The sequence below is a fragment of the Kogia breviceps genome, chromosome X (assembly GCF_026419965.1).
Source record: "Kogia breviceps isolate mKogBre1 chromosome X, mKogBre1 haplotype 1, whole genome shotgun sequence".
Classification (NCBI taxonomy): Eukaryota; Metazoa; Chordata; class Mammalia; order Artiodactyla; family Physeteridae; genus Kogia; species Kogia breviceps.
Genome location: NC_081330.1, coordinates 106,561,121 through 106,573,773, shown reverse-complemented (window position 1 = coordinate 106,573,773; position 12,653 = coordinate 106,561,121). Strand labels below are relative to the sequence as shown.

The 12,653-nt window shown below is 34.4% G+C and overlaps 1 protein-coding gene across 17 annotated transcripts in view; it reads right to left on the bottom strand.

The window, feature by feature from the left end:
* Positions 1–12,653, bottom strand: part of DMD (dystrophin) — a 2,551,447-nt gene that overhangs the window by 1,371,792 nt on the left and 1,167,002 nt on the right. For all 17 annotated transcript variants that reach the window (XM_067023689.1, XM_067023685.1, XM_067023692.1 and 14 more), the window contains 4 exons: positions 11,317–11,462; positions 5,462–5,674; positions 2,110–2,223; positions 1,005–1,160 (listed from right to left, as the gene is read on the bottom strand). In XM_067023689.1, the coding sequence (XP_066879790.1) occupies positions 1,005–1,160; positions 2,110–2,223; positions 5,462–5,674; positions 11,317–11,462 (629 nt within the window). The remainder of the gene's footprint in view (positions 1–1,004; positions 1,161–2,109; positions 2,224–5,461; positions 5,675–11,316; positions 11,463–12,653) is intronic.

Sequence of the window (12,653 nt, the reverse complement as noted above, 5' to 3'; positions counted from 1 at the left end):
TCTAAGTAATATTTTTTCCCGAACATCCCTCCTAGAACCAGCTTACTGCAGGAGAAGAATGCAAGCTAGCTGAACCACGGCTATCTCATCTGTGAGTTAATAGAACTGTTGAGCATTTGTCAGTGATGGTATTAGCTGGGTGACTTGCTTTGACTTTTACTTGTCCAAATTCCTTTCTTTTTCAATTTTAGTTTTTGCCTTTTGGCATGATTTCTTTTCAACTTTCAAAGGTTACTCAGAAATAACGAAAGACCGACTGCCTCTAATACAGGTAAAATGAAACCTCTCATTAACTTCAAAAAAGGTATTAGTGTACTGAAAAGCAGTCATTGCATTAGGTCAAAATTTCATCTTTTGAACAAGAAGTATTTGATGTACACTACATATGTATGTAATATTTTCTCTTCCATAATTTAATCTTAAAATTGGAAATAAATATCTATAAAACACTCTGCTGTATAAAAATGAGGAACTCAGATGTGAATGTACAGTTATTTTATACGTTTTCTACTGAGCTATTCTTAACTGTTTCCCAATCTTAATCCATTTATTGAAAGGGATGTACTGAAGAAGCCAAACTTGTCAATCTTAACAATCAAAAGTGAAAAATACTTATCATATTTGTACATACATATGCATTACTCATTCATTTTATTTCTGTACCAAGTATAGAAGTATAAAGTATCTTTTATTGATCCAACTACTCGTATAAAGTTATGCATTGGAGAAAAGATTCAATAAAAATAATGCCTAAGAAAAGGGCCTTACTGTTCAGAATGACAGCTACATGCAATAAGGTCATTTTAGGACCCCAATAAGATGAATATACTATTTAAAATATCTATTATGAAAATAATTTATATGCTAAACAAAGACTAGTTTTAATTAACTGTGCTTTAAAGCAACAACATAGAGACTAAACTTCTTAAAAGGGCAATGGTGAAGGGAGACATTAAGAAATCATAATTAAAAAGAAGCAAGCCACAGTCAGAGATCGAACATACCTGTCGGCACATGTGATCCCACTGAGTGTTGAGTTCTCTGAGCTCTGTCTCCAGTCTAGAAGCAAACTCTGGCTCCGCTTCATTCTTTATTTTCTGTCCACCTTCATTGACACTGTTTAGACTGGGCTGAATTGTCTGAATATCACTGACTAAAAGCTAAGGAAATAATTCAATTTAAGTTAGCTGAAAAAATTACCACAACCTATTAGAAATGCAACATAGGTAGGAAACATATAGTTAGGAATCATGACACTACACATGAATTTTGCCCTTTAAAATCTGAAATATATGTTGCAAAAAAATGTTCAGTGGTTTTTATGGCATGAATGAAGTAGGGAATTATATATCTGTAGTCTACTTATATTAGTTACAAAAGTAAATAAGCTTAATACTTCGTGTGAGAAAACTGTGCAAAAATGATGAGTTTTATACATTATTATTTTTGAAGGAATTTTGGTTTTCAAACACAGGATATTGCAACAATTGTTCATAGCAAGATGGTGTGAAGGTTATTTTTTAAATGGATTTACTTTTTTAGCTTTTATTCCCAAAGAAAGTTCTTCAAAGAGCTAGACTGTTCTCCTCCCACTGCATGACATTTGTATAATCAATATTATTTCAAAATACACGTTGTCTTATACTACAGTGCAACATACATGGTAAGAAAAACATAGTGTGACTGATAACCTGTAATAAGATATAACAAAGAGCTCAAAAAATTCTTTACCTTTAAATTAAACTGCATGCTATATCAAAATAATACTGTGAAGTGAGTGTTGAGTAACAGGCAATATTTTGTCTATTTCTCTCTTATTTAGCCCAGTTTCTCAACCTTGGCACTACTGTCATTTCGGGCTGGGTAATTCTTTGCTGTGGGGTGCTGTCCTGTGCACTGTAGGATATTTAGATGCATCCCTGGCCTCTACCCACTAGACGCCAGTAGCGTCTACCCTGCCCCAAGTTACGACAAATGAAAACGCCTCCAGACATTGCTAAATGTCCCTCAGAGGGACAAAACTGCCCCTGGTTCAGAATCACCAATATAACTAAATAATATTTTCCACATAAAAGTCTTCATATGAAAAGTGTCATATAAAAATCTTACCCTGCACTGCTTCAGCTGTTTTTTAAGAATTTCTGAATCCCCAAGGGCAGGCCATTCCTCTTTCAAGAAAACATCAACTTCGGCCATCCATTTCTTCAGGGTTTTTATGTGATTCTGAAATCAGAGACCCATTTTAAGGCATTATTGGGGTGCTGATTTATCTTAACACAATTCATCACGGTGATATGTTTGAACACAAGCCCAGGAACAATTCCCATGTTTGAAGGATGTCTGTAAGTAGCTCTTTAGGAAAAGAATATTTTCTCTAAGACTGCATTTTTATGGCCTATTGTATGAGCACTGGTGTATGAAGTCTGTTATTGTTAAAAATAAAAAATTACTACCAAATGTGGTTTTATGATGTCGCTCTTGAGAACATTAAATCATATCCCCCTCTAGAGAAATTTTAAGTTACAAAACAACTCATGATAATACTAACAATGTGCCTTTGTAAACAAACTACGAACAGTAAACTCAATGTAATGGTGTCTTTACAGCCTCCTTAAACCTCAACTTCCAAAAACTGTTTTCTACAGTTGACAGTTTACATAGCCCCTCCAGTTGAGAACTTTCAGAACAAGATTTTGTCATCTTTAAAGAGAGAAAAAATTTGCTTTTCATTTCGCATTTGCCTGACCATGGTGAAGTAATGATCAGGTGGAAAATGTCATCTTTTATCATTTGTAAATAGCCAAGTACATGCCATTATTTACTCACATAATGTCTGCTTGTCCTGCTGCTTTTTGAGGGCTACTTTTCAAGTGTATGATTTTTCAAACTCTTTTATTTACCTACAATTCAACTATGCTGTCCAGATGTGCTACTTTCTCCCTTCTTAATTAAATTTCTAATGAAAATGTGTGCTTCTCAGAAATTTTCCTCTTCGATATGATAAATAATAATGACTTTAAAAGCATTTGACTAAATCTAAAAACTTCAACATTATTATCTGGCTGACATCTTTTTTTTTTTTTTTTGCGGTATGCGGGCCTCTCACTGTTGTGGCCTCTCCCGTTGCGGAGCACAGGCTCCGGACGCACAGGCTCAGCGGCCATGGCTCACGGGCTTAGTTGCTCCGCGGCATGTGGGATCTTCCCGGACCAGGGCACGAACCCGTGTCTCCTGCATCGGCAGGCGGATTCTCAACCACTGCGCCACCAGGGAAGCCCTGGCTGACATCTTTTGAGCCTAGTCTTCACACCACCACTGTCCTAGTTTAGATCTTATTATTGGCTCCTTGATTACTGCATTAGCTCTTTTTGGTATCTGCTTCAGTCTTACCCCACTCTAATCCATTCTCCACAGTGGTGCCAATATAATTCTCTTCTCCTTCCTCTTCTCAAAGTGATGTTTTAAAAACACAGATATTATCTTATCTTTCCCCTCTTAAAGTAACAGTTCCACCTTATCATTATTTTTAATCCCATCACCATTAGATTGTAATTCATATTCCAAAGCACTGTGACCAACCGGTTCATGATCTACCACTTCTCCAATCACATATTTTATTAATCTCCAAACATATCTTTTGTCTCCCCAATATCGAACTACTTCCAGTTAATTGAACATACTGCTCCATTTTGTCAGGAACTCTTTCTTCCTCTTTTATTAGGTGCCTAAACTCTACTTATTCAAGGTATAGTCAGATAAACCATGCTCCAAGAACATTTCATAACCCCTTTTCTCAGTTTATGTTGCTTTTCTTCTCTTTCCACTATCATAACGTTTATTGCACTGTTTAATTTACCTACTGTGGTAGGTTAAATAATGACCCTCCAAGATGTTCAGGCCCCCATCACTGGAACCTGTGAATATGGTGCCTCATATGGCAAGAAAGAATTTGCAGATGCGATTAAGTTAAGGACTTTGAGATGGGGAGATGATCCTGGGTTATCCAGATGGACACAATATAACCACAAGGGTCCCTATTAAGACGGAGGCAGCAGTGTAAGAGAGAAATTGGAAGGTGTTATACTACTGGCTTTAAAGATAGAAGATGGAAACATGAGCCAAGGAATGTAGTTTCCAAAAACTAAAAACGACAAGGAAACAAATTTGCTCCTAAAGCCTCCAGAAAGGACACAGCCCTGCCTGTACCTTGATTTTAGCTCACTGAGACCGACACTGAACTTCTGACCCCCAGAACTGTAACATAATAAATGTGTGCTGCTTCAAGCCATTAAATTTGCAGCAACTTATTACAGCAGCAATAGGAAACAAATACACTCACCTTTCTCCTTCACCAGAACATGGGCTCCTTGATGGCAAGGACCAAGTAACTGTACCCTCTTTTGCCACTGGTACTGATAAAAATGTGTTTTTATGTATATATGTGTATGCATGTATATGCATGTACACATATGTTCATATACAGATACACATAAATGTGGATGTTGTGCTTTAAAGAATGATTTGAAACTTCTAGGTCTTTTGGTTTGTGAAAGGTAAGAAAAAAACAACTAAGTGGCTGGACTAGGATTTAGATCCAAGGTGTCTTATTTTAATGCTTTTCCATCACGCCACGATGCTTTCAAGATTCTTCCCAGCATTAACATTTTTCACAATAATTTACCACATAAGAGAGATATTACCTGCATCACCAAATGTTTTAAACTTTAGACTACAGTGTAATTGTTGGTTTACTAATGCTTGGGTGATCAGGTGGCACTATCCAAACAAATTAAGTCAGTAGAAGTTGGTTGGTGGAAGGTGATGGGGTCAAACTTATACATAAAATTACAAGTGAAATATACTGATGATATGACTATATTACATGGTAGATAACTTCTTATCTATTCATAATCTAAATGTTACCTCTATTTAGAGGACAACCAGACTAAAGAAAAGATGGGCTCCGAAAATTACTGAGCTAAAAACATGTTTAAGTCCTACTGGTATTGGTGAAAAAAAAAACTAATTCTAAAGAAAATCTAAGAAGCAGAACTCTTAATTAAAGTTTTCTTAAAATCGATAGGCAGGGCTTCCCTGGTGGCGCAGTGGTTGAGAATCCCCCTGCCGATGCAGGAGACACAGGTTCGTGCCCTGGTCCGGGAAGATCCCACGTGCCACGGAGCAACTAAGCCCGTGAGCCATGGCCGCTAGGCCTGCGCGTCCGGAGCCTGTGCTCCGCAACGGGAGAGGCCACAGCAGTGAGAGGCCCGCATACCGAAAAAAAAAAAAAAAAAAAATCAATAGGCAAACTATACTCCTTTGAGACAGATTTGTGTCTTTTGACCTTATCACTGACTTTGAGGGACTATGGAGGTTAAATGTCTTTAAATTTTATACTTCATCATTAGGAAACAGACAAGTAAAGAAAAAAATGAATATAGAAAGTAAAATCTTGAATTACCTGAAGTTTTCGGAGTTTAGCCATTTGCTCCTCTAGCTTTTGGCAATGTTCGACCAGCTGGGCACAGAGTTTCTTCCATCGGCCCTCAATCTCTTCAAATTCTGACTGATATTTCCTGCTAATATTAGAGGGCACTTTCCTTGACATCTCTTTCACAGTGGTGCTGAGATAGTTTAGGCCATTTTGTTGTTCTTGTAGAGAGCTTTGTAAAGCCTCAAAATTAAAAAGAAGAAAGTGCATTTATACTAATTGATGAATACTAACGAGTTTCACTGTTCAATTTCATTGACTAGTTTCAGATAAATCAAATTACTTAAAATGAAAGCTACATGATTCAAACATCCAAAAATAAATGATGTAACATCAGTTATAAAATAGTCATTTAAATTCTACTTTTAATAAGAGTAGTTTACACAATATTTAATAATATTTTATATAAAAATCTATGCCTAGTCTTATGAACAATGCCAAATATATACAAAACTATATATTACTGAACCAAAGAGCTTTAGCACACCTAATTTTATTATATTTTCTGTATATTAATAACTGCATTTATGATTCAATTAATGGAGTTTAACTCAATTATACTGAGCCTTTAAGTAAGATAACTTCTAACCTTCATAGATAAAAATATAACTAAATCAGATTGATAGATGTGATAACAAAGCCCTGAATAAGTTACCAGATGGATGGTTTACTAATGCCAATTAATGAATGTTTTTTATTTTTCAAAAGACATTGCTCTGTTTTGTAGTATCACAGTGAAATCCTAGGGAATTTTGGGGAGAATTTACAAACTTGATTTTACATTTCTACTGTATAATCTATTCCACCCCTTATAATAGGATGCATATCTTTAGGTTTCACCTACTCAGTATTTATTTAAATGTTACTTTCTGGTTATAAACTAAAAACACTGAAGATAAAAAATTGAAAAAAATACCCGTTATATACAACTATTACTTTTTACATAAACTTCGTTTTTTCTGTGTAAAACTAAACCCTGAATAGCTGATCATATTTTACACTCACATATGTATAATTATGTGTCAAACATAATTTGCTGGTTGCATATCTTATGTTTATTTTGTGATATGCTACTTTAAATTTTTATTTTCCTTTATTAAACTGTTACCCTTGATTATTTACACAATATCTAGTATGCACAGAACTACATTTTTTTAACATCTTTATTGGAGTATAATTGCTTTAGAATGGTGTGTTAGTTTCCGTTTTATAATAAAGTGAATCAGTTATACATATACATATGTCCCCATATCTCTTCCCTCTTGCGTCTCCCTCTCTGCCACAGTCCCTATCCCACCCTACTAGGTGGTCACAAAGCCCCGAGCTGATCTCCCTGTGCTATGCGGCTGCTTCCCACTAGATATTTTACGTTTGGTAGTGTATGTATGTCCATGCCACTCTCTCACTTTGTACCAGCTTAACCTTCCCCCTACCAGTATCCTCAAGTCCATTCTCTAGTAGGTCTGTGTCTTTATTCCCGTCTTGCCGCTAGGTTCTTCATGACCATTTTTTTTTATAGATTCCATACACATGTGCTAGCATACAGTTTGTTTTTCCTCTTTCTGACTTACTTCACTCTGTATGACAGACTCTAGGGCCATCCAGCTCACTACAAATAACTCAATTTCGTTTCTTTTTATGGCTGAGTAATATTCCATTGTATATATGTGCCACATCGTCTTTATCCATTCATCTGTTGATGGACACTTCGGTTGCTTCCATGTCCTGGCTATTGTAAATAGAGCTGCAATGAACATTGTGGTACATGACTCTGCATGAATTATGGTTTTCTCAGGGTATATGCCCAATAGTGGGATTGTGGGGTCGTATGGTAGTTCCATTTGTAGTTTTTTAAGGAACTTCCATACTGGTCTCCATAGTGGCTGTAACAATTTACATTCCAAACAATAGTGACAGAGGGTTCTCTTTTCTCCATGTCCTCTGCAGCATTTATTGTTTGTAGATTTTTTGATGATGGCCATTCTGACCAGTGTGAGATGATATATCATTGTAGTTGTGATTTGCATTTCCCTAATGATTAATGATGTTGAGCATCTTTCATGTGTTTGTTGGCAATCTGTATACCTTCTTTGGAGAAATGTCTATTTAGGTCTTCTGCCCATTTTTGGAATGGGTTGTTTGTTTTTTTGATATTAAGCTGCATGAGGTGCTTGTAAATTTTGGAGATTAATCCTTTGCCCATTGCTTCATTTGCAAATATTTTCTCCCGTTGTGAGGGTTGTCTTTTGGTCTTGTTTATGGTTTCCTTTGCTGTGCAAAAGCTTTTAAGTTTCATTAGGTCCCATTTGTTTATTTTTGCTTTTATTTCCACTTCTCTAGGAGGTGGGTTAAAAAAGGATCTTGCTGTGATTTATGTCACAGAGTATTCTGTCTCAGTTTTCCTCTAAGAGTTTGATAGTGTCTGGCCTTACATTTAGGTCTTTAATCCATTTTGAGTTTATTTTTGTGTATGGTGTTAGGGAGTGTTCTAATTTCATTCTTTTACATGTAGCTGTCCAGTTTTCCCAGCACCACTTATTGAAGAGGCTGTCTTTTCTCCACTGTAGATTCTTGCCTCCTTTATCAAAGAGAAGGTGACCATATGTGTGTGAGTTTATCTCTGGGCTTTCTATCCACTTCCATTGATCTATATTTCTGTCCTTGTGCCAGTACCATACCATCTTGGTTACTATAGCCTTGTAGTATAATCTGAAGTCAGGGAGCCTGATTCCTCCAGCTCCGTTTTTCTTTCTCAAGATTGCTTTGGTTATTCAGGGTCTTTTGTGTTTCCATACAAATTGTGAAATTTTTTGTTCTAGTTCTGTGAAAAATGCCAGTGGTAGTTTGATAGGGATTGCACTGAATCTGTAGATTGCTTGGGGTAGTAGAGTCATTTTCACAATGTTGATTCTTCCAATCCAAGAACATGGTGTATCTCTCCATCTATTTGTATCATCTTTAATTTCTTTCATCAGTGTCTTCCAGTTTTCTGCATACAGGTCTTCTGTCTCCTTAGGTAGGTTTATTCCTAGATATTTTATTCTTTTTGTTGCAATGGCAAATGTGAGTGTTTTCTTAATTTCACTTTCAGATTTTTCATCATTAGTGTATAAGAATGCCAGAGATTTCTGTGCATTAATTTTGTATCCTGCTACTTTACCAAATTCATTGATTAGCTCTAGTAGTTGTCTGGTAGCATCTTTAGGATTCTCTATGTATAGTGTCATGTCATCTGCAAACAGTGACAGTTTTACTTCTTGTTTTTCGATTTGGATTCCTTTTATTTCTTTTCCTTCTCTGATTGTTTTGGCTAGAACTTCCAAAACTATGTTGAATAATAGTGGTGAGAGTGGTCAACCTTGTCTTTTTTTCCTCATCTTAGTGGAAATGGTTTCACTTTTTCCCCACTGAGGATGATGTTGGCTGTGGGTTTGTCATATATGGGCTTTATTATGTTGAGGAAAGTTCCTTCTATGCTAGAACTACATTTTGAGCTAAGCAATTTATTGTAAGCCTTCTCCTATGTCATTAAGTATTTTTCAAAAACAGATTTTAATCATTTCTGCAGTTCATTTAACCATTTCCCATTATTAGCTGTATAAATTAAAGTTTTCCAGTGTTTTAAGTTATGTTTATGATCTATTTATCTATATCTCTATGTATCTATATCTGAAAAGTTTTCCTCAGCAAAACTTACATTCAATTTACATTCCCACCAATAAGTGAGATGTAGTTCATTGCTGCCAGACCTGCACTTACTATATCTTTGGGGTTTCTTTTTTTTTTTTCTTTTTTTTTTTTTTTCACGGTACGTGGGCCTCTCACTGTTGTGGCCTCTCCCATTGCAGAGCACAGGCTCTGGATGCACAGGCTCAGCAGCCATAGCTCATGGTCCCAGCTGCTCCGTGGCATGTGGGATCTTCCTGGACCAGGGCACGAACCTGTGTCCCCTGCATCGGCAGAAAGACTCTCAACCACTGCGCCACCAGGGAAGCCCCTGTTTTTTTTGCAATTTAGTATGTAAAAAATAGTATCTCATTTTGTAAATTTGTACTACATCCTTACAATTTGTTTTGTTAATTAAAGTATAGTTGAGTTAAAATATTAGTTTCAGGTGTACAACATAGTATGTCAATGTTTTAATAGATGATACTCCACTTAAAGCTATTATAAAACACTGGCTATATTCCTTGCACTGTACAAGATATTCTTGTATCTTACTTATTTTACACATAGTAGTTTGTATCTCATAATCCCATACCCCCATTTTGCCCCTCCTCCACCTCTCTGCCCACTGGCAACCACTAGTTTGTTCTCTATATGTGACTGTTTCTGTTTTGTTATATTCATTTATTTATTTTTTTAGATTTCTTTTTGTACTTTAGTACAGAAAAATATCTCATTTTGTAAATCTGTACTACATCCTTTACAATTTGAGCTACAATTTTTCAGAGGATTAATGGGCATTTATGTCTCTTTCTGGTGACTACCTTATTAACTACTTACTCAGACAAATGTTTTCCTTATCTCATTTTTCTTTAAAATTGGCTCTGGTATTTTCACAATGTTTGTGATCACTTCCATTGATTTTTGTGCTTCCCCATCATGTTTTTAAAGTTTTATTAAAAATTTCTCCAAAATTTATGATTAAAATATTTTTGACATTTTAATCTATGTGGTAGTTTGTTTTGGTGTAACATTTGACACAGGTTCTAACTTCATTTTTTTCAGTTAGTTAATAATTCACCTTCTCAATATTTATAAATAATTTTCCCTCCATCACTGTTTTATCAATGGAAATACTCTGTTCCATTCATCTGCATACCGTATCTTTTATACTTAACCCACTCCCCTAATTGCTATACCTTTGTACTCTTATGTTTTTACATTTATAGTTTTATTAAGTCACATATTCTTCAAAGTAAATTTTGGAACTATTCCAGGTATTACAAACAACAACATAAAGGGGAAAAAAGATTAAACAGTTATAGGTTATTTAGTATTATAGTAGAGGAAATAGTTTAAATAGGACAATATATACTGGGAAATGTTTAAATAAAGATTTCTTTGAAGAAATTCTTCTAAAATTACTTTTTTAGGAAATAATGTTTAATTCCCAAAAAAGAACTCTTGATATAACAAAGTTAAATTTTTAACTTTTTTTCTTAATTTAATTCTCAAAATGTGGACATATTATCTCAGCTCTTAAATACAAGGACTGAATACACTTGAATGTCTTACAAAATAAAATGTGATTAGATATACAACAGAGGCTTTTCAGAACTAGCAGGGAAAGTGTTCTAAAATCTCATACAAATTATTTCTTTAATTTCCCATATTAGTATTTTATTTCCTGATATAAGACTATTAAAATACAGTGAATAGAGCTCAAAAACTAATTACAATATTACATCAAAAAGGGTTTAAATTAAAACTAATTTTATAACTATATTAATTTTACCACTTTCTTTTTGGAAATGTGAGATGAGCTCTAAATCAGCAAGCAAAGGGTAGGAATAATACCAGAGCTTCTATAATAATCAAAATCCATGTTTCTGAAAATATACACTAAGCAAGAAAGAATATACTTCATGAGTAGACCATATCATTGTTTTCAAAGATGGAATTTTTATCTTATGGAGAGAAGGCACAAATGCATAAAATATTACAATTTTAAATTCTAAATCTTCATTTTCTCAGCTGGTAAACTGTCATACTTGCCACGATTATTTTAATTCTAGTATTATATTAAGGTTATACCAATGTGATTGCTTGATAGATGAGATCTGTACTGTATTGTTTAAGACATTTAAATAGTCACAAACCTGTAACTCCCCGAGTCTCTGCTCCATGATCTCATATTCAGTGACAGTAACCTGAGGTACAGAGAGTTTGGTTTCTGACTGCTGGATCCACATGAGGATGGTACTCATGGTCTCCTGATAGCGCATGGGTGGCAAAGTGTCCAAAACTTTATCGAAAGGGAAAAAAAGAGAATCATTTAACCATTTAAAACTTTGTCATTTGTTTTCCTAAGCTGCCAGCAAACCCAATCATACTAATAACTACAAATATTAACAAAGTGTGAAAACGTGAATATACAGATTAGAATATGATTATGTTGTTGAAGATAAATTCCTATTACATGCCTGATATTTTGACAGAAACTATGCATATATTACATCGAATCCTCCTATCAGCCTTGCAAGATTTGCACTGTTTAATTCATGTTTTTTAAGGTGAGGAAATGGAGTAACAGAGAGGCTGAGTAACTTGCCCAAGGTAACACAGATGGTAGTTGGAGAAACCAAGTAGAGTTCATGTATATTTGACTTTGAAGACTACTCTCTTTCTGTATTATCGTTTGCCTTTGGGGAAAATAGTATCATTATCTACAGCAGGTGATATTTTATATTACATCAGTTCATGTTGTATTTTACTAAAAGAAATACAATTTGTGTGTGTTTAGTGTCAGAAACTCTAATAATGATCACACACATCATTCTTAATTCTTACAGTAAACCTGTGAGATAGGCATTTTTATTCCATTTACATTTGAGGAAATAGAGGCTTATAAAAGAAGGCCAACTAATTTGTTCATAGTCAAACATCTAGTAAGTGTCACAGCCAGGATTTTAGACCAAGATCATCTTGTTTCAAAGTCAAAGCCACCAACAAACAATGTACTTTCTCTAACATATATATATATATATATATATATATATATATACACACACACACACACACACACATATGTATATGTACATACATATATTCATTCCAACTATATATAAAATTAGGGAATGAAATATATATATATATGGGAAAGTACAATGTGTGTGTATATATATATATATATATATATATATATATACACAATTTTAAATCTAAAATGTATATATGTGTATAATATATACTATTTATTACTATACATTATTTTCTATTTTATACACACTCACACAGATTATGTGACTTAAGTAGCTATACTGACCATGTTCAAGGTTGAGAATTTTGGCAGAAAACTGGAAACCATAAAAATGATTTTAAGTGTTTTAAGAAGAATAAAAAAGAAATTGTAGAACTGAAACATGCAATAAGTGAAAAGTAATAACACAATGAATAGGTTTAAATGCAGATTAGACAAAGCTAAACAGAGAATTAG